The 24136-nt window shown below is 58.8% G+C and overlaps 2 protein-coding genes and 1 long non-coding RNA gene across 6 annotated transcripts in view; 1 reads left to right on the top strand and 2 right to left on the bottom strand.

Annotated features, from left to right (window-relative positions):
• Window positions 1-1748, bottom strand: part of LOC310832972 — a 31705-nt gene extending 29957 nt beyond the window's left edge. The window contains exon 1 of the long non-coding RNA XR_014558493.1: window positions 1488-1748. This is a non-coding gene — a long non-coding RNA (uncharacterized lncRNA). The remainder of the gene's footprint in view (window positions 1-1487) is intronic.
• A 111-nt stretch (window positions 1749-1859) lies between these two features.
• Window positions 1860-9070, top strand: HIC1 (HIC ZBTB transcriptional repressor 1). Its single transcript, XM_083714920.1, has 2 exons — window positions 1860-2142; window positions 3995-9070. The coding sequence occupies exons 1-2, from the start codon at window positions 2091-2093 to the stop codon at window positions 6118-6120; spliced, it is 2178 nt and encodes a 725-aa protein (XP_083571046.1). The 5' UTR covers window positions 1860-2090; the 3' UTR covers window positions 6121-9070.
• A 1391-nt stretch (window positions 9071-10461) lies between these two features.
• Window positions 10462-24136, bottom strand: part of SMG6 (SMG6 nonsense mediated mRNA decay factor) — an 88114-nt gene continuing 74439 nt past the window's right edge. For all 4 annotated transcript variants that reach the window (XM_083715006.1, XM_083715005.1, XM_083715004.1 and 1 more), the window contains exons 15-19: window positions 22606-22752; window positions 17067-17220; window positions 13594-13805; window positions 12578-12659; window positions 10462-11843 (exon numbers count right to left, since the gene is read on the bottom strand). In XM_083715006.1, coding sequence (XP_083571132.1) covers window positions 11713-11843; window positions 12578-12659; window positions 13594-13805; window positions 17067-17220; window positions 22606-22752 — 726 coding nt within the window. In that variant the 3' untranslated portion in view covers window positions 10462-11712. The remainder of the gene's footprint in view (window positions 11844-12577; window positions 12660-13593; window positions 13806-17066; window positions 17221-22605; window positions 22753-24136) is intronic.

A 24136-nucleotide genomic window follows, 5' to 3' on the forward strand; every position in this document is an offset into this window, starting at 1 on the left:
CGGAGAGTGACTGACGGGCCCCGGGTCACCTGGTGAGCTTCCTGGCCGAGTGAGGGAATGGAACCCTGGTCTCTCCCAGGTCCTAGTCCGACACTCTAACCACTAGGCAACACTGGGTCGCTGGAAATGGAGGGGGCGGGAAAGGAGCGGGGTGGTTAGCGCTGGAAGCAACTAAGGAGAAAACAGGACTCTGGTCCCAGTCTCCTTTCGAAATCTCATCGTGCAAAAACAAGGTGCTCTCTCACACACACACACACGCGCGCGCGCACACAGACACACGCACGCACGCACACACACATGGATAAACATCACTTTCTCTTTCACACACTTTCCCTGGCCGGTTCCTGCCCCCGGCTGAGGACCACAGCCGTCGCTTTGATGGCAACGGGGGTCCGAGTTGGTTTTGGCTGCAGGAGAAGACCCGACGCGGCGGAGGCTCTTTCCCAAATTTGAGAGAGGCTGCAGAGAAAGAACCCGAGGAAGCAGGAAGGGAGGCCCACTGTCCGTACAAAACTCCCGGTTTCTTTGACTTCCCAAGTCCTCACACACCCCAAGCCACTGAAAACATGCGAAGAGAAGATCACCCGAAGGGCCCTGCAGTGCAGGACTGGGCCGAAGGTCTTCGCAGCGCCCACCTAGATGCCCCAAATGGGAAGTCCCCGAGCAGGACCCGGGCGACTGACTGTGTGACTTCTGAGTGAGGAACTGGGTAGAATCCTGCTTGCGTGCTCAGTTCAGAGCGACTGGGGATTTGGGTGTTGTGTTTTAAAAGAGTGAAAACTGGACATTGGTGGAGGGGGGGGGTCCACCATAAGGATCAGGCCGGGCGGGGCATCGAGCCCAGTACCCAGTTCTCACAGTGGCCAACCAGACACCCACAAAGCGAAGCCCCCAAGCAGTACCTGAGCGCGCAACAGCAACGCTTTCTGGTATAAAAACATATATCTCTGTAACGAAAGAGACGCTATTTATTCAGATAGGGAGTGCTACTGGAAGAGATCAGGATCCCAACTCCTCCGCTGAGAACTTCCCGTTTGGACCCCTCTCCCCCGGCCCTTCAAAGCGGTCCCAGGCCTCCAAAAAAGCGCCCAACGGGACCCCCGCAGCCGCGCGCCTGAATGAAGCGGAGCGCCGCTTTGTCGTTCCCGCGGCAACCGCCAGGTGTCGCCAGCCCAGCAGGCTCCTTCAGCACCCGCGGAGAGGAATTGGGTCCGTGTGTGCGCGGGCGCGCGCGCGTGTTGGGGGGCAGCGCGGGATTCCTGGAGGAGGAGAGTAGAGGGGGCTGTGGCCAGGGGGCAGGAGAGCGGCTGGGGAGCGAAGTGCGAGGAAGGGCTATTTAACCCTAGGATCCCCCCCCCCAATCACCATATCCCGTGGAGACATGGGGGCGGTGTGGGTGGGGGGCAGAGGAGAAGCAGAAGTGGGGCAGGGGAGGCGGAAGGAGGGGCGGGCGCTGGCCGCCTGGCCGCCAAACCCGTAGCACCCACCTCTTGGACGAGAAGCGCTCCCGGGGCCGGACGGGGAAGGGGGTGCTCGCCAAGGGCCAAAGACGGAGCTCCCTCGACGGCGGCGGCGGCGCTCCCTCTTCTCCTTCCCCTCGGGGTAGCCGGAGCCGAGGAGATCCCCGGCAGCGCGCATCGGCGAGGGACCCGCCCCGGCCTGAAGGTCCTCCCTCCCACCCCATCCCACGGCGGGTGTGGGGGGGGGGCGCGGCCGCTGCTTCTCCTCCTACCTGGGGCGATTCCTGCGGGAGCCCCGTCGGCGCGGCGGCTCCTCCTCCTCCTCTTTCTCTGCCCCATCCGTCCCGCCCGCCCCGTCCTGCTCTGCTTGCTTCTCTCTGGCCCAGAGGAGGAGGAGGAGGAGGAAGCCGCGGCGGCTCCTTGAACACGCCCGAGTTCAGCTCGGGGTCAGGCGGAGTTCGCGGCCCGGCCTTTACCTTTTCCGCCGCCGCCGCTGCGCTCCCGGCACATGGGGCTCAAGCGCAGCAGCAGCAGCAGCAGCAAGAGCGAGCAGCGGCGGCCAAGAGGTCTGAGGCGCCGGTGAGGGGCGGGCGCCGCCGCCGCCACGGCAGTAGCGCAGCCCGCTAAGCCATGCGCGTCCACACGGACCTCGCCTGCCTGGCTGACTCGACGGGGCTCCCGGGTAAGACGGCGCGGTGGGCTAGTGGGAGGCACTTCAGATTGCGCGCCCTTTCCGAAGAGACCCAGCGAAAATACTTTACTGTCCTGTCCCCGCCAGGAAAAGAAAAGTCGTTTCTTTCCGCCCCCTTCCCCAGTCCCAGGCGCGGCGCTTTTTCGCGCGCCCGATCCTCAGCTTGAGCTGCGCTGCGGATCTCCCTGTTCGCCCCGCCAAGCTAGCCTGCCCTGCCCGACATGTCACCCCGGAGCGAGAGGCACAACCGAAGGCGACTTTCCTTCGGAAGAACTTGGAAAGCAGAGGGTGGTTTTTGCCCCGCGACCCGGGACGCCTTGGAAGTTGTTTCGGGGGGCTCTTACGTCCTTCCTCCGTCCTCTACTGAACCCCAATTCCTCTCCCGAGCTCGCTCTTCGCTCCGCAGTCGGTCCTGGGGCGGAAGATCCCCCTTCGGCCGGCCGAGCGGCCTTCCCTCCTGTCTCCTCCCAGGCCAGCGGCTTTGGAAGCGCTTTTCCCGGCCGCGGAACGGGCTCCGTCGGGCTGTCAACTCTGCAGCCCAGAGAGCAGGGCGGGCGGCTCCTTCTTCTCTCCCCGTCAAATCTCTCAGCTTTCTCTTTCTCCTCCCGCCACTCTCCTTCACATTTTGGAATTTGTTTTTGTTTTTAAACTTTCCCGAAATGCATTTTTGACATTTCCGTGGCCTTCACCAGATCGCACATAATGTCCCCCCCCCCTTTTTTTGGCAGGGACCTATGACTAACAAACACCACAACTTAGGCATGGTTCACCCTGCCCTCAGCTCCGCTTATGCACCCCGCACCTCACCCCGGGGACGGAGCTGACCCTCCTAACTGGGAGGGCTGGTGAGGAGTTGGGAGAGGCAGACCAGGCCTCGCCCTGTTCGCGGCTGGAAGGGAGCGCAGGGCCGCTTTCGCTTCGGCCTGGGCGCTCCCTGCAGAGGGTGCTTCGGATCCCAGCTCCAAAGTGGAGCAAGGGGAACAGTTTCCTGGGCCCAGAAGCCTCCCCCAAGGCTCTCAGTTTTGTTTTGCCGGACCGCTAGCTGGGTGCAAGCGGTGCCTTCTGCTCCCGGGGCCCGGACGGATCCCCCGCGAGGCGCGCTTGGAGAGACGGTTGGAAGAAGGGCAGGGACGGTGCAGGGCTTACTCGGAAGCCAGTCCCGCTGCATGAAATGGGGCTGACTCTCTAGTAACGACGCTCGCTTTAAGGCTCAGGGCTAGAAAGCGCGCAGAGAAAAGGAAGGGGTGGGGGCTGCGTTTTGACGCTTGGGGCAGCCGCCTCTTGGGGACCTCCGGAGGGCAGAAGACCGGGGCTCGCTGTGCTCTCTGGGGTTTCCGAGGTGGCATCCAGAAAGCGAGCCTTCTGAAAGCCGGATCGTGGCCAGAGGGAGACGAATGGAAACGGAGAGGCCGGCGGCTGCATCAGTGCTTTTGGCCGGTTGGCTCCGCAGGGTGGTTGCGCTGGGCGAGGGGAGAGACGTGGATGAGCTCTGCAGGCACTGCCCCCTCCAGGTGTGAACGCTTAGCCCTGCCCCCCTCCCCACCCGGAGGGGGGCGTGGGATGCGATCGGCAACGGCGGAGATACCGGGGGGCTGAACATCCCCCCTTTCCTCCGCCGCCTCCTCCTTCCTTGAGAGGGAAACCCCTCTATAAGGGCAGAGTGGCGGGGAAGGAGTCCAGAGTGCCCTGCGAGGAGCCCGGGGCCGAGGCAGAGTCACACACGTTCCGAGGGGGCGTCCGCGCCGTCGTGGGACAGGAGAGGGCAGCGGTGCGGGCAGGCTGGGCCCCCCGCGCTGACGCTGCCCGCCGGGCTCTCTCTCTTTCCGTGCGTCTCTTTCTGCAGGAGAGCGCGGCGCAGCGATGCTGGACGCCTCGTCGGAGTCGGCGGGCCACTCTCGGCAGCTGCTGCTGCAGCTCAACGCTCAGCGCACCAAGGGCTTCCTGTGCGACGTGATCCTGGTGGTGCAGAACGCGCTCTTCCGCGCGCACAAGAACGTGCTGGCGGCCAGCAGCGCCTACCTCAAGGCCCTGGTGGTCCACGACAACCTCATCAACCTGGACCAGGAGATGGTCAGCCCGGGCGTCTTCCGCGCCGTCCTCGACTTCATCTACACAGGCCGCCTAGGCGACTCTGACGGCGGCGGCGGAGAGGGAGAGCCCAGCCTGGGCGCCGTGCTGGCCGCCGCCAGCTACCTGCAGATCCCAGACTTGGTGGCCTTGTGCAAGAAGAAGCTCAAGCGCTCGGGCAAGTACTGCCAGCTCCGCGGCGGCTACTCGCCCTTCGGCAAGCTGGCGCGCGGCTTGCGCGCAGCCACGCCCGTCATCCAGAGCTGCTACGCGCCCCCGGGGCTGCCGCCGCGCCCCTCCGAGCCGCTCAGCACCCACTGCGGGGAGCTGTACGCCGCAGCCTCCGCGCACCCTCATGGGGCCGGTCTGTGCCCCCCGGAGCGCCTCTGCTCTCCACTCTGCGGCCTCGACCTCTCCAAAAAGAGCCCCAACGGGCCCTCGCCGCAGCTGCCCGCCCCGCCGCCGCCGGCGGACAGCCGCCTGCGCGCCACCATGGAGGGTCGCGAGAACGCCAGGCCCGAGAGCCCCGCCTTGCTGCCCAACCACTCGGCCTTCGGGGAGGCGGCCCCTTCGCAGCTGCAGGCGCCCTTCCACCACCTCCTGCACCACCACCGCGGAGGCAGCCCCGGGTCGGAGCCGTCGGGGCGCGCCGGCGAGGTGGCGCCTCCGGAGTTCTTCTACCGCTGGATGAAGCACGAGCCGCTGGTGGGCGGCTACGTGGAGGACGACGAGGACGACGAGGACGAGGGCGGGGGCGATTGCCGGGGAGGGCGGCGGGACAAAGAGGGCGAGCTGGACCACAAGCCCGAGTCGCCCTCCTCGCAGGAGCAGCCGCCGCGGCGCTACCCGAGCTTGGAGAGCGGCGGTGCAGGCGAGCCCGACGGAGAGGACCTGGAGAACGACAAGAGCACTAGCGAGGAGACGGGCTGCAGCAGCGGAGGGCCTTCCCCGGCCGGCGGCAGCCTGGAGCGCTACCTGGGCTACGAGCCGGAGAGCTTCGGCGGCGACAACCTGTATGTGTGCATCCCCTGCGGGAAGGGCTTCCCGTCGTCGGAGCAGCTGAACGCGCACGTCGAGGCGCACAACGAGGAAGAGGAGCTGTACCGCAAGGAGGCCGCCGAGGCGGCTGCCGCCGCCGGGCAAGGCTCTCCTTTTCTGGACAAACCTCTTCCGCCGTCGTCGCTGCCGCAGCAGCAGGGGCCTCCCCCACCGCCGGTGCCGTCGGGGGCGTGCGACTTGCTGCGCCCTTACCGCTGCTCGTCGTGCGACAAGGCCTACAAGGACCCGGCCACGCTGCGGCAGCACGAGAAGACGCACTGGCTGACGCGGCCCTACCCCTGCTCCATCTGCGGCAAGAAGTTCACGCAGCGCGGCACCATGACCCGCCACATGCGGAGCCACCTGGGCCTCAAGCCCTTCGCGTGCGAGGCGTGCGGGATGCGCTTCACGCGCCAGTACCGCCTGACGGAGCACATGCGCATCCACTCCGGAGAGAAGCCCTACGAGTGCCAGGTGTGCGGGGGCAAGTTCGCCCAGCAGAGGAACCTGCTCAGCCACATGAAGATGCACGCGGCGGCGGCGGCGGCGGCTGCAGCGGCGGCAGCGGCGGGCCCCGACGGCAAGCTCAAGCTGGACTTCCCCGAGGGCGTGCTGGCCATGGCGCGCCTGGCGCAGCAGCAGCAGCACGACAAGGAGCTGCTCAGCCACACCTCGCACTTCCTGGCCGCCGCCGCCGACCCCAAGGCCGCCATGGAGGGCCTCTACCTCGGGCTCAGCCCCGACAAGGCGGCCGAGGTGCTCGCCCAGGGAGCCGCGGCCGCTGCAGCTGCCGCCGCCGCCGCCGCCGCCCACCTGCACAATGACCACCACGCCCGGACCATAGAGCGCTTCTCACCCCCCTGACGACCCCCGCATCACCCCCCTCACGCTCTCCCGCTCTCCCTCCACGGACCGGGGCTTGTGGGGGAGGGAAGGGGGTTCCCCCAAGTTGTTTGGGGTGTGAGAGTGCCTTTGTGTTCTGCCCAGGAGAGGGGGTGACTATTGCCCCCACTGCGGGGGAAAGGACAGCTTCCTCCCCAAAAGTGACCAGCGCAGCCCCCCCAAGGGAACAGTTCAGCCCCCTCTTATTTGTGACGAGGGAGGGGACGTCATGGAGTCGTCGTCCTCTCCCCCCAACCTCTCGTGAAGCCAGAGCTCACCCCTCTCTCTGTTCTCTATTTCTGTTCTCTGCCAAGCTGTGGAGCTGCCCCCAAAGTGGAATTGTGAATTTGTCCCTACCTCAGATACACCCCCCCACCCGTAGAGTTGGAAGGACCCAAAGATTCATCGAGTGCAGCCTCATTGCTAGTTTTTTCTTTTTGTGGGGAGGGTGAGAATAGTCTCCCCCTCCCAATGGCCTCTGTCACCTGTCAGCTGATCTCGCCATTGGGCAAAAGGAACAGGCGTCCTGCTGGGGCCTGACAGCCTCTGCAAGGCTCAGTGCTCTAGAAAGGAGCCTGGCAGGGGCGGAAAACTAGCGCAGCAGGGAAAAGAGCTCCTGATAAACTTTCTCCTAGTTTTCTATGTGCAGGGAGATTATAATTTGACACGCTTGTGTTTTTTTGGGGTGGCCTAGAAATGTCCCCCCCACCCTTAAATTTGAAGTGGTGCAATTCAGAATGATATCCCAGCTTTTTTTTTTTTTTTTAATATGGAAGAGCTCTCTCCTCAAGGAGAGAAGGGAATCTTGCCTGCCCAAACTGCAAAAGAGCTCCAGTTGTCTGACCTGTAGGGATCTGCTCAGGAAAGCGGCCTTGGTGCAATTCTCAGGAATTGGGACATGTGGGTTGTTGTTTTTTTGCAAACCCGAACTCCAGCTCTTAAAAGCTTTAACAACAAAGCAACAATCAGTGATGCTTCCCCCCCCCACCCTTGAGTGCCCAGGGTTTTGAGTTGGAAGGAAAAGAAGCAGGCTAATAAAGTATATTCAGAGAGCACCTTGAGGACTGTCCCCCCTTGCTTGGGAGGTGAGGCCTGTGCGTCATGGGCCTGATCCCACCAACTCCATTCCTCCTTCCCTTTCAGGAGTCAAACCTCGAGGCTGCCCTCTGGCCCTGCCAGAAATGGCCAGGAGGTTGTGCTCCTGACTGCCTCTCCCTCCGCCCCCAAGCTTTTCCTGTGGGGCAGACCCACGTTTCTACCTGCCTCAATTGGGGGGGAAGCCCCAGAGACGTGTCCTCTGCGCAGGTCTGAGCTTTAGCAAAGAGGCAGCAGCTCTGTTGGGTCTACAGGGACAGCTGAAGAGTCTTGTGGCCCCCAGAAACCTTTGTGGACTCTGGTTCCCAGTGCTCAGTGGGGTATCAGTGGCCAGAGAAAGGAGGGTGAGAGGGACTGCCCACAGAATGCACAGAGAACCATGTCGGTGGTCTCTGCTTATGCTGCGTACATTTCAGCCGCCCACAGACAGACCTTTTTGCATCTTATAGACATCTGTCCCGCTATACCCAGATATCTTGATGCACTGAATTGCCATCCTATGCCTTCAAACTGCCACACCTGTTGATTTTCTGCCTGTCACAATGGGTGACAGGCAGGACAACAGGCGTGGAAGCCTTAAATCTTGGAAGTGTGAGAATCCCTCTTGGCATGGGACCCAACCCCTTCGGGTTCAAGGTTTACACAGAGCTCCACAATGTGCCTTCCTGCAGAACGAGGGAGTGAGAAACTCCTGGCTCTGCAGATGTCGCTGGACACCCAACCCCCCTCATCCCTTTCCAGGCTGGCTGCTGTGCAGTGACTTTGGGAAGGTGGTGAAGCTCCCGGTGCAGCCTGGCTCACTGGCACGAGCTGAGCACGAGTCCAAGTGTCTGGAAGTTTTTTTTACGAATCCTGTGTGGTGACTGTGGGGGGCAGAGAAAGGGGCACAATGTTCTTAAGTTTCCTGCATCCCTTTTGCCACAGAGGCAACAGGTGAGTGGATGCCCTGGGACTCACCTGAGCAAGCACTTAACTCTCCCCTCAACCTCTTTTGCAATGTGAATAGGAGAGGGGGCCCTCACTTCCCCTCCTCCCCTACTAAAGACTCCACACGGCTGTGACCAAGGGGCGGCGATGGGGTGTGTGTGTTCCTTCTTACCACAACGGGGTCCCTCTCCCTTTGAATCAGCTCCATCCCAGTCTTCCAACCCCAAGTCCCGTCTTCCACTGCCTCACTTTGAGCCAAAGATTATTCTGGGGTATTTGTGTGTAGTTTGGGGGGTGCCCTCCTTCCCTCTGCTTGTCCCTCCTCCCCAAGGACTGTTTGACAAAGACAAAACACTCCCCAGATTGTCAGCTCTGTTGGAGGTGGAATGGGGAACCCAACGGCAGCCTCTTCCATCTTTGGGGTGAAAGAGGGCAACCCAAGCTTTGACCAGTGCACGTATTGCCAGACTCTCTTTGCACTTATGGGGAGAAGGTGGGGTTGGGGTTGCGGGACAAGATGTGCCCTTTGCCTTCAGGCCCTGCCAGCGCAGCTGCCCCCCCTTTCCCTCCAACTCTTTTTTAACCAAAGGTCAGGTTAAGATGTGAATCTTCCTTTTACCTCTATTTGCACACACAATCTCCCACCTGCCGCCCCCCAAGCGTGGGGCTGGGCCTTCTTCGTCTGAGCCAGCTGCCCCCCCAACCCACCCACCCTGCCAAGCCTTGGGAGGACACAGCAAGACACCCCCCAACACAAAGTATTCAAAAGGGGGGCAGCCTGCTGTGCCCACCGTAGCATTTTGTACATGGGATGTGCCTTTCCCCTTTCGTTTTATACCGGAAATAAAAAAATAAATAAACATGGGGAAAAAACCATCAACAGCAATAAAGTTTTCTTTTGACACCACAAGGCTGCTTCTGCTTCCTCAGGGAGGGGGGAGACTGAAGTGTATGCTTGATTGTGGTGTTGCAGACTGGACTTTTGGGAGACTCAAATCTGCCCCCCCCAAGAGCTCTAGGTAGCCCTTGACAAGCCGGTCATGGTCCGCCATACCACTTGGGGAGGGGTAAAAGCAGCAATAGTGACAACTTGGGGGTGGTAGTGGAGACAGCAACTTGTGGGTGACTTGCGGCCAAGATTTAGTGTCTGTGCTGAGGAGAACCAGTTTAAAACAGGCCTTACTGGGTGCCTGACCCATCCAACATCATGAACATGGAACCATCAAGCCAAGTTACAGGGAACCAGGCAGAGGGCCTTCTCGGTAGGGGCACCCGCCCTGTGGAATGCCCTCCCATCAGATGTCAAAGAGAACAACAACTACCAAACTTTTAGAAGACATCTGAAGGCAGCCCTCTTTAGGGAAGCTTTTAATGTTTAATAGGTTATTGTATTTTAGTGTTATGTTGGAAGCTGCCCAGAGTGGCTGGGGAAACCCAGCCAGATGGGTGGGGTATAAATTAATTATTATTATTATTATTATTATGGCCTGCTGGATCAGGCCAAAGGGGCCCCACCTTGGGGCCCACCAGGTGCCCACGATGGGAAACCTGCAAGCAGGACTCAGACACAAGAGCCCTCCCCTCCATGAATTTCTCTCATTTTCTTTGGAGCTGTTATCACACCATTTATTGGCCTCCTGTATTTTTGTTTATTTTTAAAAACGTGAAATGACTGTGGAAAACTAGTGTTAAACTGGTTCAGTGAAATCTTGCCCCACACAAATATGATCTATGGCTGGGCCAGGATGAGGCCAACTGAGCTGTGGGTGCCCCCCCCCCAATGTCCTGAGCCCTGGTGGTTGGCGGTCTGGGACATGGGAGCTGGAAGGCCAGCAACCTTGGGAGGGCACCACGTTGGAGACTCTGGCCATACACCTCCGCTCCCTGCCCCCCCCCCCGATTCCTCAAAACCTGACCCACTTCTCCAGCCATGGTCCTGGCCAAATTCTAACCCCACTGAATTCTGATGGTGTTTCCTGCTTGGCAGGGGGTTGGACTTGATGGCCCTCGTGGTCTCTTCCAACTCTATGATTCTATGAATTCAAGGGCACTTACTTCTGGGTGGCGAGATTCCTGCCTTGCAGGGGCTTCTTCTAGATGGGTCCCTTCCAACTCCACAATTCTATGACACAAACCATTACGGGCATAATGGGTGTCCTGGAAAGAGATGGGTCGTTTAGCTACCACTCTGCCCAAATCAGTATCATTTATATTCCTCCTCAGAAACCCCATTCCAGGCTGATGGTTCCCCAGACCGCCTTCTCCCCCCGACCCCACAAAACGAGGCAGCACAGAACAGCGTTTCCCTACTAAAATTTTTATTAAGAAAACAAAGGAACATTTTTTTTTTTTTTACTTTGTCTGTCACAAGCCCCCCATCAAACCCAGGCAGGCCAAAAAGCAGAACAAAAGGGGTGGGGGAAGAGACACACCTGCCTGTAGGAGGGCCGCCCCTCCCCATATCCATGGGGCTGGGTCCACGCCTGTTTGGCGAGCAGGTGGGGTTGAAGATCTTGAGTGCAGAAGACCCCAAAGGTGGAGGCGGGAGAGGTGATTCCCCCTCTCCAGACCAAGAAAGGCAGAATTGTGCCCCCAAACCATCTGGTGTGACCCCCTCCAGAAGCAAAGGGTTTTATCAAAAAAGCATCCTTTGAATGCAGAACAAGTCCATTTCCATGGCTGGCTCTTTTGGTTTTCTGTTTTTCTTCCCAATCCTGCCCCCCCCCCCGCCTGCCACTGACCCAAAGGGCCTGGGGATGGCCAACGATGCAACTGACCGGGGCCAGTTAAGGCTCCCCCCCCCCATTTAAATACAAGCTCCCAATGGGACAATTCTTCTTTTTCACGCAGCCGTTCTCTGTGTGAGCTCCAACTGCCCTCAGAGCTCCTTCACGGGGGAACCTGCTTGCCTGTTCTCTCCACCCCCCAGCCCTGACACCCCACTCCCCAAACCCTGCAGCTTAAAGGTCTGATCCCAATGCCCAGGCCTCCCTCTGCAACCCACACCACTGGACCAGGGGTGTGTGTGCGTCTGGGGATGATGAAAATGGAGGGGTGCAAGCTCAAGAAATCTGTGACGCAGGTGTCAGGGTGGCAAAAGGGAAGGACGAGGGTCCAGGAGGGGGCTGGAAGAGAGAGGATGTAAATGGGGGGGGGGGCAGCAGGGTGTGGATCGGGGCTCACACACTTCCACACAAAGGATCCCCCCCTCGCCCTGCCTGGCCAAGTAAAAGTAATATGGGGGTGCCTGCTTGAGACCTCTCTGGCTGTCCTATCCTCCCCCCTCGGCGGGGGAACACGACACGCACCTATTCCGCCCCCCCGGTGGCCTGTGCGGACGCAACACTTCCCTCTCTCTCACACCCACAGCACGGCCATTCCGGGCGGGTTGGAGACACGTTTATTGTTCATTGGTGGGTGTCAGCCGGGAACGGTGGTGGGGGCAGCAGTGGCTTGGTGCAAGGGCCCCCCTCCGCCTCAAGGCTGCCCCCTGCTGGTGGCACAGAGCGGCACAGCTTCCTGGGGACGGCGCCCCCCTGCAGGCTGCCTGGCTCAGCCCTCCTGCGCCCATCGCAGGAAGGTGGGGATGTCCCGGACAGGGACGTTGCGGGTCAGCGCCTTCACCCGCAGGTTGCGGTCGTCCGTCAGCAGCACCACCTCGCGCAGCAGCCGGATCGGGTCATCTGCAGGGGGGCGAGAGGAGGCGGGAGTCAAGAGCGGCTCAGAAGAGGGCGGGTGCCTGCGTCCGTAACAATAACCATCCCCTTGCTGCGCTCAGGGCCAGGCGACTGTTAGAAACCAGAGGCTGTCACGTTTGTCAGGCCTCATCCGCCATAATCCCCTGATCGCCTGGACTGCACCCCAGGCGAGGCATAAACACTCCGGGAACGCCTCCCTCCGTCAAGATGACAAGTTAAGCTGAGGAGGATTTGGCCCAAGGAAGATGGAAACCGGGGCCTTGGTGGTGGGTGGGGTGGGGGAGATGGCCTGTGCGCCTCCCTGCCAGGAGAGCTGGTTGGGGGGGTGGAGGAGGAGGAGAGGCCCCCAGGCGATGCAGGAGGGCAGGGCAGGAGGCGGCCCAGCACTTTCCGGAGGGCCGGAGGAAGGGGTGTGCCCGCGTGTTCCCTGCCGTGACTTTCATACTCTGAAAGGTACTCCAGGTGAGATGGCCATTTTTTGCTTTCTTTGCGTCGGGCGACGGAGTGAATATTTGCCCGTTCTTGCTTGGGAATGCAACGGTCCTACAATCCTAAGGATGTTTACTAGGGAGTAAGCCCCACCCCTGATAATACAGGAGGCCTTACTGCAGAGTAAACATGGTGAGTGTTGGGGACGACTGCAAGGAGGGTCTCCTCCCTGGCACGGCAGACCCCCCCGCCCGCCCAGGAGGGGCATCTTAGTGCCCCCCCAAACATACCTTTGTTGGCCGGCATGAAGTCCTTGGCCTTGTCGTTGCAGTAGTGGAGGCAGCAGGAGAGGATCAGGTCGTCGTTGTTTCCCTGAGGAGGAAGGAGCAGCAGCAGGAGAGGAGTGAGTCCGGGGAAAAGGAATAGCTCAGCTTGCCCTCTCTCGGCCCCAGGGGGTGTTTTGAAAATAGAGACTGCCTATTTGCATCCTCTTGCTGTTATGGGTGCAGGTGGGTGTTTTTTGTGTGTGTGTGTCTATATTCCTGCACTGCAGGGGTTTGGACTAGATGACCTGTGGGGGTTCCTTGCAACTCTACAATTCTATGGGATGAATCTGATGGATGGCGTTATGTATTCACGTTCATGTTTCTATCTGTGTTCTAAGAAGTTGCTTGGAGATCTTTGGCTAATGAGCCAAATATGAGCCCGACAAGTCTAAATATTGGGAATTAAGAAAATAATAATAATAATAATAATAATAATAATAATAATAATAATAATAATAATAATAAAAATAAAAATGTTGCATCCAATTAGGTTCTACTCAGTGCACAGCCATTGAAATTAGTGCATCCAAGTTAGGTATGTTCTTTCATTTCAGTGGGTCTACAGTGAGCAGGCCAAATGTTGGATACGCTAAAGAGCTCTCTGTCAGAGGAAATGTAGAGGTCACAGAAGCCACTGTCACCAGGCAGAGACTCCTCGGGGAAACCCCAAGCCAGGAATATGAAGGTGATGCCCACCCCTGGCATGTAGGCATGCCGCAGGTAGACTGCCCTTCGAAGTGGAGGATCCCATCGAGCCATTGCGGCTCAAGGCAGATGATAAGGACCCCCAAACCCTTTGGAAAAGCGAAGGATGCTCAGCGCCTTTCCAGGCAGAGATGGGGCTGATGTCCTCTGGGGTCTCAACCCAGAACCTTCTGCACACCAAGCAGCAGTCCTGCTAAGCCCCTCAAAGGCTGTAAAGCTTGAACCCAGGACCTCCCTGTCGCCCCACTGGAAAGTGGGAGCCCCCTCCCTGGCACCTGTTGCCTGGAGATGTCCTCGCTGCGGAAGGAGATGGACTCCAGCTCGTTGCCGCGGCTGGTGAGGGCTCGCATGTAGCTGTCCCGCTTCTCAAAGCGCGCCTCCAGGAACTCCACCGCCTTGCGGGCCCGCTCCTGCAGCAGCCGCGCGTAGCCGCCCCCGCGGTGCTCTGACTCGGGGCCCTTGGCCAGCCCGTCCAGCTCGTTGATGACTGGCAGGGAGGAAGGAGAGAGAAGAATGTGAGAGGAGCCTGGGGGATTGTGCCAATGGCGCTTTGAGTCCAGGAATCAGGATAGACTGCCTCTGGGCCTGGGGGCTCCATAAGAAGCAGAGTCTCCTTGGCCAACCAAGTCCAGCCTCCTGATCTCACAGGGGGCGAGCAGGTGCCCATTATGGGAAACCTTCAAGCAGGACACAAACGCAACAGCGCCACCCTCCCCTCCTGCCCTTCCCAGCATCCGCCACTGCTGCCTGACTGTGGGGGCAGAGTACGGCCACCCTGGCTAGTAGCCATTGGCTGCCTGCTCCTGCTCCATGTATATGACCCACCCTCTGTTAAAGCCTTCCAAGCTGGCATTGGCGGTATGATTCCTGGGTGGGACGTTTCTGCCCCCACCCCAGGCCTTGGGAGACCCCTGCGCCTGAGGCTGGCCATTACCTCTGGGCTTGGGGGCAGCAGGTTCTGACTCTGGCTATGAGCGGAGAGAGAGAGGAACCAGAGGAGGGAGGGGCAGCGCTGGTCTGTCTTGCCTGGCTAGAAGCAGCCAACACAGCTCCTCTCCCTGCCTCAGAGGGAGCCAGGCAGAAGCTGCCAGAGCTCCCTGGGAACGGCTTTTTCTTTCTTTGCAGCGGGCTGGGTGACAAATATGTCTGGGAGCCCCAGGAGAGCCCGAGGGGGCCTGATGGCACCCCCAGCAGACATATGCGAGGCCACGAGCACCAGGGAAGTCCCGGAGCCAATGTGGAACCTAGGAACCTAGAGTAAAGTAGCTTCATGCTGTCTGCACTGACTGGCAGCAGCGTTCTAGCATTTCTAGCAGTCTCTCTACCCACCCTACCTGCAGATGCCACTGGGACCTTCTGTATGAACCCCCTTCCGCTAAAATCGAAGCAAGAGTCCAGCTCTTACGGTTCTGAATAAAGGGGCTGATTTTAAACAGGAGCATAGGAGCCAGACTTTGGGCCCACCTGGCTTTGTGCTGCCTGCACTGGCTGGCAGCAGCTCTCCGGGGTTTTGAAAGAGGGGCTTTTCCCAGCTCCCTTGGCAGATGGATGGCACTGGGGGACTGAGCCTAAGGCCTTCTGCGGTGTCGTAATCTACTGCAATTCCTGCCCTGGAGGGGGGCCAGGCTAGATGAGCCTTGAGGGTCCCTTCCGCTCTCCAGTTCTAGGATTCTACGGGGCTACGGCCCTTCCTGTGTTGGCGGGCACCTCTTCCCAGGCACCCAGCCCCACCGGCTCCCTGAGACGGTTAATCTGGCTGCTCTTTTTGGCTTTCCTCGCCAAGAGCTGAGATCAAGTGGGAAGTATGCATTCCTTAGAGAGGCTGGGGGGTTGGATGTGCAGAGGGAGAGACAGAGGGGGAATGTGGGGTGAGGCCTCTCCCTGTCGCTATGAGCCCCCCTGGCTTTTCCAGCGCTGGTGGCACTTCTGGCCCTTCCTGGGACATCCGGCCTGGTCCAGTCCCCATCTGGGCCAAGGCCTGCTCTCCCGCCTCCCCCCACCGCCGCTGCTTTGCTCTGGGGAAGATGGCCTGGGAGGGGGAGAGAAGAGCCAGCGCAGGGAACATCAAACAGGAGGAGAGCGGCTGGTACTCCGGGCCGAAATCCGCCGCTCGCAGCCGCTTCCAAGCAAAACAGCCTTCAAAGAGGAAGCTTGTTTGCACTCCTGCCCAAGCTGCCTGGCTGCTTCTCCCCACACGGGTCGGGTTCAAGGAGCCGGGCGCAAGAGGGGGAGCTTTAACCCCTTCCCTGCTCCAGAAGAAGTGCCTTCTGGTTATTGCAGGGAGTAACTCAGGAGGAGCCGTGAGGGCAAGTCTGGGGCTTCAGCCTGGGACTTGGTTAGAGCGTCAGGCCAGGGCCTGGGTTCAAATCCCCCACTCGGCCACCAAACTCTCTTCTCTCAGCCTAACCTACCTCGCAGGGTTGTGGTGGGGATTTACAGGAGGAGGAGAACCGTTCACACACCACAGTGAGCTCCTTGGAGGAAAAGGTGGGATATAAATGCAGGAAGTAAATGTTCTTCTTCTCCTCCCAGGTCTCTGGCTGATTGTGCAGCCTATATGGCCTTTAAAACTGTGCGTTTGGGTGGTGTTATTGCTTGTTGTTATGTCATGTATTTTTGTGTTTTTACACCGTAAACTGCCCTGCGATCCTCAGTGAGGAAGACCCTCAGTGGAGGAAGCTCAGGCGGTGTTCCCAGGGGAGCTGGGCTGCCGTCTGAGCTGGGGAAGCACATCTCGCTTTACCTCCAGGAGCACAAGGTGTTGAGAGAGGGGGGAGGGTGATGCTACACTGACTGGCAGCAGTGGCATTTTGGGGTTTCAGTCTCTCCCCGCCGCCCCTGCAGACACCACAGGGGATGGGACCCGGGACCTTCTGCCTGAAAGCAGGATGCCCTCCCCCGCAAGCTGCTTTGGTCCTTCCGTGAGGGAGGGGGACGTGAGTGCCCAGCGCCTCCACCCTCCTGCTGGCCCGGCCAGACCACCCAGCAGCAGCAGCCGCCGCCTGTTATCTGCCAGGGCCGAGTGTTTACCAATAACAGGAACCAGCTTTGCTGAGTCGCCGGACTGCAGCTTTATAAGGAGAAAAGGGAGATCCAGGGCCCGGCGGCTGGGACAAGCGCCCTGGCTCAAGACCTCCCCCCCCCCCCAGTACAGAAGTGCTGGCTGCCCTCACGGGTCAGACCCCCACCTCCCTCACCCCAGAGGGCCTCTGTGAAGGCCATATGCAGGACGCCAGTGCCATGGGACCTCATCTCCCTGCCTGCTTCTGTCTCCCTGTGCCTCGGAGGTAGAGTGCCCCTGAGTGTGGAGGCTCCACTGATGCCTGCTGCTTTGCCTGGAGCCCTGGGAGGTGGCAGCTCAAAACAGGGCAGTCCATTGGGAGGAGAGGAGAGGAGAGAGCCTCTCCTGGAATGGATGGGCCTCTGGCAAGGAGTTCCAGCGGTCAATGACGCACTGCCTGAAGAAGAGGCTGTATGCCTCTGAGGGAACATGCACAGGAGGTCCCCAAACCCACTGCCTTAGTTGGACGGAGGGAATATAAATCAAATCAATATACCCAAGCGTTTCCTTTGGGTCCCAAAGGATGCAGAGAACAGGTGGGGCTAAGCAAGCCCTTTTTGTAGGCCAGGGGATGTTTGCAGCCTTTAATTGTAAGTTGGGGGAGGGACGTGGCTGCTCTCCGCTTGGAGACAGCGCACCGGGTCCATCTCTGCGTCCGAAAGCACACAAATGCAAGCACGCACTCACCAATCAGGGGCACCACAAGGATGAACTGCCGGCAGTCCAGGAGCTTGACCAGGCTGCCCAGATGGTCAATGAAGCCGTTGGTGTCCGGCACCAGGAAGACGGGGCGGATCTCCAGCTCCATCTGCCGCACTTGGGCCTGGTCCTTCAGCACCGCCTAGCACAAAAAGATCCCCGCCTTTGAGCCGAGGGGGATTCTCCCAGCATGCACCAGGGGTCCCCCCTCCCCAAATTCTGCACAGCCTGAAGTGTGATGGAAACCAAGCAGCTTGGTGCTGAACCCTTTCCCTCCCATCCAGACCTGCCTGGGCCCTTCAGATCAGCCTCAGAGATGTCAAAGTAGAATTGGAAGGGACCCCAGGGGTCATCTAGTCCACCCCCCTGCAGGAATCACAACTAAGCTCGCCCCAGGGCCATCGCCTCAAGCTCTCAGGTGAGCGAGGGGCCTTTTCAGTGGAGCCCCCTCCCAGAAGAGACATTTGTATGTGCGTGTGGGTTGTCATTTATGTTTTTCATACTGGCTTCTCAGCTTGAGGGGGCTCTTTTCAGTTTTGTTGATTATTATGGTTTATTCCGTGTATTAGTCATTAGTCTCCACCTCCATCGTTCTGCCCGGACACTGAGGTCCAGCTCCGAGGGCCTTCTGTCGGTTCCCTCCCTGCGAGAAGTGAGGTTACAGGGAACTAGGCAAAGGGCCTTCTCGGTGGTGGTGCCTGCACTGTGAAACACCCTCCCACCAGATGTCAAGGAAATAAAGAACTATCTGACTTTTAGAAGGCATCTGAAGGCAGCCCTGTTTAGGGAAGTTTTTAATGCCTGATGTTTTATTGTATTTTTAATATTTTGTTGGAAGCTGCGCAGAGAGGCTGGGGAAACCCAGCCAGATGGGTGAGGTATAAATAAATAAAATAATATAAAAGAGTCTCAAGCTTCTGTGATACACTTCTAAGAGGTGACCTGACTGAAGTTTATGAAATGATGCCTGGCCTGGAGAAAGCGGATAAAGGAAAGTTTCCCTCCCTCTCTCCTACACTAGAACTGCTGGACGTGTGGAGTGTTGAGAGATTCAGGGCAGATACAAGAGAGTCCTTTTCATGCAGGAGAGTGCGATGGCCGCCAACTGGGATGGCTTTAGAAGAGCATTGGACAAATTAACAGAGGAGGAGGAGGAGGAGGAGGAGGAGGAGGGGGCTACGGAGGGTGGCTAGCCACAAGAACTGTGCTCTCTCACCACAGTCGGAGCCTGAATCCCAGCTGCTGGAAATCGCAGGAGGGGAAAGTTGCGCTCAGGCCTTGCTTGCTGGGGCATCTGACTGGCCACTGTGAGACCAGGAGGCTAGACTAGATGGGCGGCTGGCCTGATGCAGCAGGCACTGCGCAGGTTCTTCTGCTTTTTATTTTTATGTTCCGGGAGCTGAGGAGGCGGCACTTGCGAACCCACCCACCCTGAACTGCTCCTCCAGCCCTGTCCGCATTTAGCTTTGCAGGAACGGCACAGCGAGGAATATAAAAATACTGCCACGACGTCACGCATGTTCCCGGTGGGAGGAGCTGCTCCTGCCGTGCCCCTGACATGCGCATCCGGTGCCCAGGAGGTGCCGCCCTCCCTCCCCAGGCTCCTTGGCCCAGACTCCCGGGCTCCTGGCAAGGCTGAGCGAGGCCTGTGCCGGCCGTCACGTCCCATCCTGCCCCCCTGGGCTGGCCAGGGAGAGGACGACAGGATGCGCATGGTGGTGGTGCTGGGGAGGGTGCCAAGTCCCCCCTCCCCTGCGTTCAAGGAGCCGGAGGGGAACTCGCCTCAGCAGGGTTCAGAGGCCAGGAGGAGGTTTGTTTGTGTTTGACAGGGGCTGGCTGAGGGGGTATTGGGGGGGGGGGAGCGGCGACATCCGGCTGGGCCAGAGAGAGGGGCGTCTGCAACAGGGGTGGAAAAGGCTGTGGAACAGCGGACAGGTGGCTGCAGGGGCACCCAGAGGCAGCCAGGTGCCCCCTCCGCTAGAACCCGTCCCCAAAAAGCTTCCTTGAGAAGAATGGCAACTGAGGGCGTGCTAAGCTGCTTTGCCCTTCCTGCTGCAGGTTGGGGAAGAGGGAAAACAGTTTCCTGGGGAAGACTGTCCCTGAGCGCGTGCAAAGTTGCAGGCGTCGCTGGGGAAGAGAGGGAAGGGGCGCAGAGGAGGCCCAAACTTCCATGCCACGGGAGAGGCTTGGCAACTGGCGAGCGGCAGGTTCCGCCGCCCTGCCGGACGCCCCGTGGCGCTTGTTTGCCGTCACTGCGCCCACCCTGGAGCCGCCTGGGTGGGGGTTGCCCTTCCGCAGCTGGCAGGTGCCTGGCTGTCCGTCCGCGTGCGCACGTGCTGGACGACTCGGAGGAGGGCTAAATATAGGCAGAGCGTCTCCCCGCAGCCCACCCACCCCGCCCGCCCGCAGCTGGACCTGGCGAGGGGGGCGGGAGCGCGGCTATTCCGGCAGCCCCCCTGGGGAGAGCTGCTGCCCTGCTCTGCAGTGCCCAGAGGAAGAGCTTGTTATGGTTCAGGTGGGAATGTTTCAGCTGGGCAGGAAATGCCTCCACTCCAGGCAGACAAAGGACTGGGCAGAGGGGTGGGGGGGGGGGCAGAAAGAGTGCAAAGCGCTCCTTCTGTTGGCTAAATGACACCCCCCCCCCCCGCCCAGCCTGAGACAGGTTTGGATGGCCAAGATTCTGCCTCACATGGTACCTCTGAGCTTATGGGGAGTTGAGTGTCCTCCCATGGCACAAGAATATCAAAACAGCCTGCATTAGAGCGGGGGGGGGGGGGCATACTAGTCCAAAATCCTGTTCTCAGAGTAGCCAAGCAGATGCCCCAATGCGAAACCCATAAGCAAGCAGGACCTGAGTGCAAGATCAGCTGCTCTCCCCATTTAAAGGTAAAGGTTAAAGGGACCCCTGACCATTAGGTTCAGTCGTGACCGACTCTGGGGTTGCGCCGCTCATCTTGCTTTACTGGCCGAGGGAGCCAGCATACAGCTTCCAGGTCATGTGGCCAGCATGACTAAGCTGCTTCTGGCAAACCAGAGCAGTGCATGGAAACACCGTTTACCTTCCTGTCGGAGTGGTACCTATTTGTCTACTTGCACTTTGATGTGCTTTCGAACTGCTAGGTGGGCAGGAGCAGGGACCGAGTGACGGGAGCTTGCCCCGTCGCAGGGATTCGAAACCGCCGACCTTCTGATCGGCAAGCCCTAGGCTCTGTGGTTTAACCCACAGTGCCACCCACGTCCCAAATGCTCTCCCCATTTACGAATCCCAAAAACTATTATCCGAAAGCATTTACTGCCTCCGACAGTTGCTTGGATTTGGGGCCAAACTCTGGCCCTTTTGGCCTGGCTACCAGCCCTGCTGCTGCTGCTGCTGCCTCTCCTTCCGTGGCCTTCGCTGACCTGGCAGTGGTCTTTACGTAGAGAATGCTCTCTCTCTCTCCCCCCCCCCCCGCCCCGCTTGCTGTGCCGCTCTCATTTGGGTATTGAGGAGAAACCTCCGTGGCATTTCTGCTTCCTCCTGTGGAGACGAAGCGGAGCCACTGCAGTCAGGAGCCATCGGCAGCCCTCTCCTCCGGCACGAATCTCTCCAGCCCTCTTTTAAAGCCATCCAGGTTGGGGGCCATCCTGCAGCAAGGAGTTCCACAATTTTAACTAGGCACTGCGTGGCTTGCCACCTCGGGTGCCCTCCTTGGCTTGCCTGTGCCAGGTCCTGCTGCCCTCCCCATCTCTTGCTGCTTTTGGAGTGGCCCAGGATGGCAGAGCCACCCACCCAGAGGACGCACGGTTCCCTGCCGGCTCTCCTTGCAGCCTTGGCTCCAGCCAAGCGAGCTTCACGCTCTCTCTCCCCTGTGCCTCATGTGCTGGGTCGCTCTGGCTTGCCAGAACGCAGGGCCCTTTCTTCCTCTCCTCTCCTCCTGGCAGGCAGGCAGGCAGGCAGGCAGGCAGAGCGGCTGGCTGGCTGCAGCCTCAGCCATTGGGCCACGGTGGGCCTGGAGAGCAGAGAAAGAGAGAGCACAAGAGAGAGCGCTGGTGGTTCTGGGCCCGCAGCCAACAGCCGGCGGGTACACATGTGCGCTGCTCTCCCAGTAGGGCCTTCAGCGGCCCTGTTTTACAACCACCTCGGCACAGACTCCAGAGTTCACGCATATGGCTAGACAGATGTGTTTGGCTGGCGTTCAAGGCTGGGAAATGAAGAGTTATGGAAGTGAAGAGGGCCCTGGGCACTGCAAGGAGAGAGAATTTGGGGGGGGGGGGGAGAGAGGAGAGAGAGAAAGAGAAGGGAGGAGGAATTTCCCTTGGCTGTAGGGAGCCAGTCAGCCAGCCAGCCTGCAGGCTCCAGAGGCAAGCCAGCCAACGCCCTAGGGCACACTCTCTCTCTCTCCCCTGCAGTTGGCACAGTGGTGCTTCGAACTGCCATTTATTTCATTCTATTAATCAATGAATGAATTAAATTTGCCCACCACCCTTCATCTGTAGAGGTCGGTTTACAGCAGAATCAACAGGACTACGAATGGGGGGGATGTCGTGGTGAGCTCTGCTGCGGTTTGGGGGATGTGGGACTCAGGCACAGCAAAGCCTTCCAGTTCAGCTCCTGTCCCATGTGAGATTTACGATGCAGAGGCGGTTAGGGACTTTAGGATTGCCACCTTGGTCCTGGAGGCTGCTGCCCCCGACTCGCCCAACGATCCGCCTGGCCCAGCAAGGGGGGAGGGTGTGCCGCCCTGATGGTTCTTGGGATTGCGCTCCGAAAAGCTTCCCGGAGATATGCGGTTGGCATCACCACTGAGGCTAATCTACCCATTTGTCTAGTTCTCTTTTAAAGCCATCCAGGTTGGTGGCCATCGCTGTCTCCTGCAGGAGTCAGTTCCACAATTTTACTTCGCATTGTGTGAAGGAGGAGTTTCCCCCCGTGTCCTGAATCTCCCAACATTCAGCTTCTCTGGATGCTCACGAGATGTAGTGTTAGGAGAAAGGAAGGAAAGCTTATTTCTAGCCGCACCTCGCGTATTTTATGTTTTTTGTTCACAGCTTATTTTTGCTGTACGTTTGTTAAACTCATCTGTTGGGTTTTTTTAAAAAAAGAATTCCACTTATATGTTGCATGAAATGTGTGATATGCCGCCTTGGAACATTTTCAATGAAAGGCTGTTAGGAAATATTTAAAGCCAGGGGCAGGGAACCTTTTGTTCAGGCCTTAGGGCCACATTCCCTTCCAGGGGCCCCATGTGCAGGGCCAGAGGCAAGGGCAAATTATGCACATTTAATTTAGGCTGGCTTCTGCAGACACTCAGACACCTCCCAAAACCACGTGAAGTATTAAGCAGAGCTAGAAAGCGGCTTGGGAGATTTCCAAGGGCCGGGCGCTGAGGCTTGGAGGGCCGTATTTGGGGCTTGAAGCTTCCTACCTCTGCTATAAGTAAATGGATACATGCATGCAAGCTGAGATTCCTGTGCTGCAGGGGTTGGACTAGATGCCTCTGGGGACCCCTTCCAGCTTTACAATTCGACCACGCGCCCCAATGCAAACCTGGATCTTGTCTTGCCGGCGCTGCTGTTCGGCCACCTTCCTGGTCAGCGCTTGCTTCTTTGCCCGCAGCTCCCTGATGTCCAGCTCTCCGCCGCTGCCGTCGGCCTCCGAGTCGTCCTCAAAAGCCTCGATCCGGACATCGTCCTCCTTGTCACCAGCCAGGAGGAGGGGAGGAAGAAGAAAAGAAAGGGCGGTTGGGAAGGACAATTGCAACAAAGGAAAGCTAGCAAGCTATATGCAGCGCTTTTGGTCCCCCCTCCCTGTTCCGTCTTCCCACCATGAACACTGGGAATTGCACGGTTGATCTCGCTGCAGGAGGATGGGAGCCCCTTTAGGGAACTACAATTCCCAGGGATCCTTGGGAGCAGACGCTGCACCGTGGCTCACCCCTTCGCCTCCTCACTGCAAGAAACTCCTCCTGCTGCTACTGCTGGGAAAGGGGTGGAGAGGACGTTCCCCATCACAGAACTGCAGAGTTGGAAGGGACCCTGAGGGTCATCTAGCAATCGCAGCTGAAGGATTCCTGACAGACTTCACCACCTCCCAGCCCCTGGGCTCCTGCACAGGCACCACAAGATATTCTGCTCCAAACCCCTTTTGAAAAAGGGGAAAGGAAGCAGCAGCAGCCGCCCATTGGAGGTCCTTGTCTCCTCGGCCCAAGGCTGGGCCAAAGCCTCAGACTCCAAAGTCTCTCCTCCTCTATCCTGCACAAGAACCTCAGAAGAGCCAGATGGATCAGGCCAGTGGCCCCTCCAGTCCAGCCTGCTGTCCCCACAGGGGCCAACCAGATGCCCATTACGGGAAACCCACAAGCAGGATCTGAGCACAAGAGCCTTCTCCCCTCCTGCAGTTCCCAGCAACTGGGATTCAGAAGTACTGCTGCCTCTGACCGCGGAGGCAGAGCCAAGCCCCTGGGCTAGTAGCCACTGACAGCCCTCTCCTCCTCTGTGAATCTGTCTGATCCTCTTTTTAAACCTATCCATGTTGGTGGCCATCCCTGCCTCCAGTGGGAGGGAGTTCCATAGTTCAACTCAGCACTGCGTGAAGGACTCTCTTTTATCCATCCTCAATTTCCCAACGTTCAGCTTCAACACATATCCTTGAGTTCTCACATTATGAGTGACTTTTCTTTATCTGCTTTCTCTATGCCATGCATGACTTTTATAAACTTCTATTGTGTTGCCTCTCACTCTCCTTTCCTCAAAGCTGCAACCTTCCTTCACGGGGGAGTCTCTCAATTCCCTCAATTATTTGGCCTGCCCTTTTCTGATCTTTCTCCCTGCTCTAAAATATCCTCTTTCAGGTGAGGCGACCAGAACGGTCCTCCTCTGCGGATTTTATCTGTAAGCCGCCTTGCGTCCCGGTCAGGGAAAAAGGAGGGGTGTAAATAAACAAATCTGTCCCATCCTCTTTTAAAGCCATCTAGGCTGGTGGCTGCTTCCTGTGGGAGCGAGTTCCGCAGTTTAACTCTGTGGAGAACGAAGGAGGACTTTCTTCTGCCTCCCACCCGCTTCCCGTTCTCAAGGCAAGC

The sequence above is a fragment of the Podarcis gaigeae genome (assembly GCF_964106915.1).
Source record: "Podarcis gaigeae genome assembly, chromosome: 15".
NCBI lineage: Eukaryota > Metazoa > Chordata > Lepidosauria > Squamata > Lacertidae > Podarcis > Podarcis gaigeae.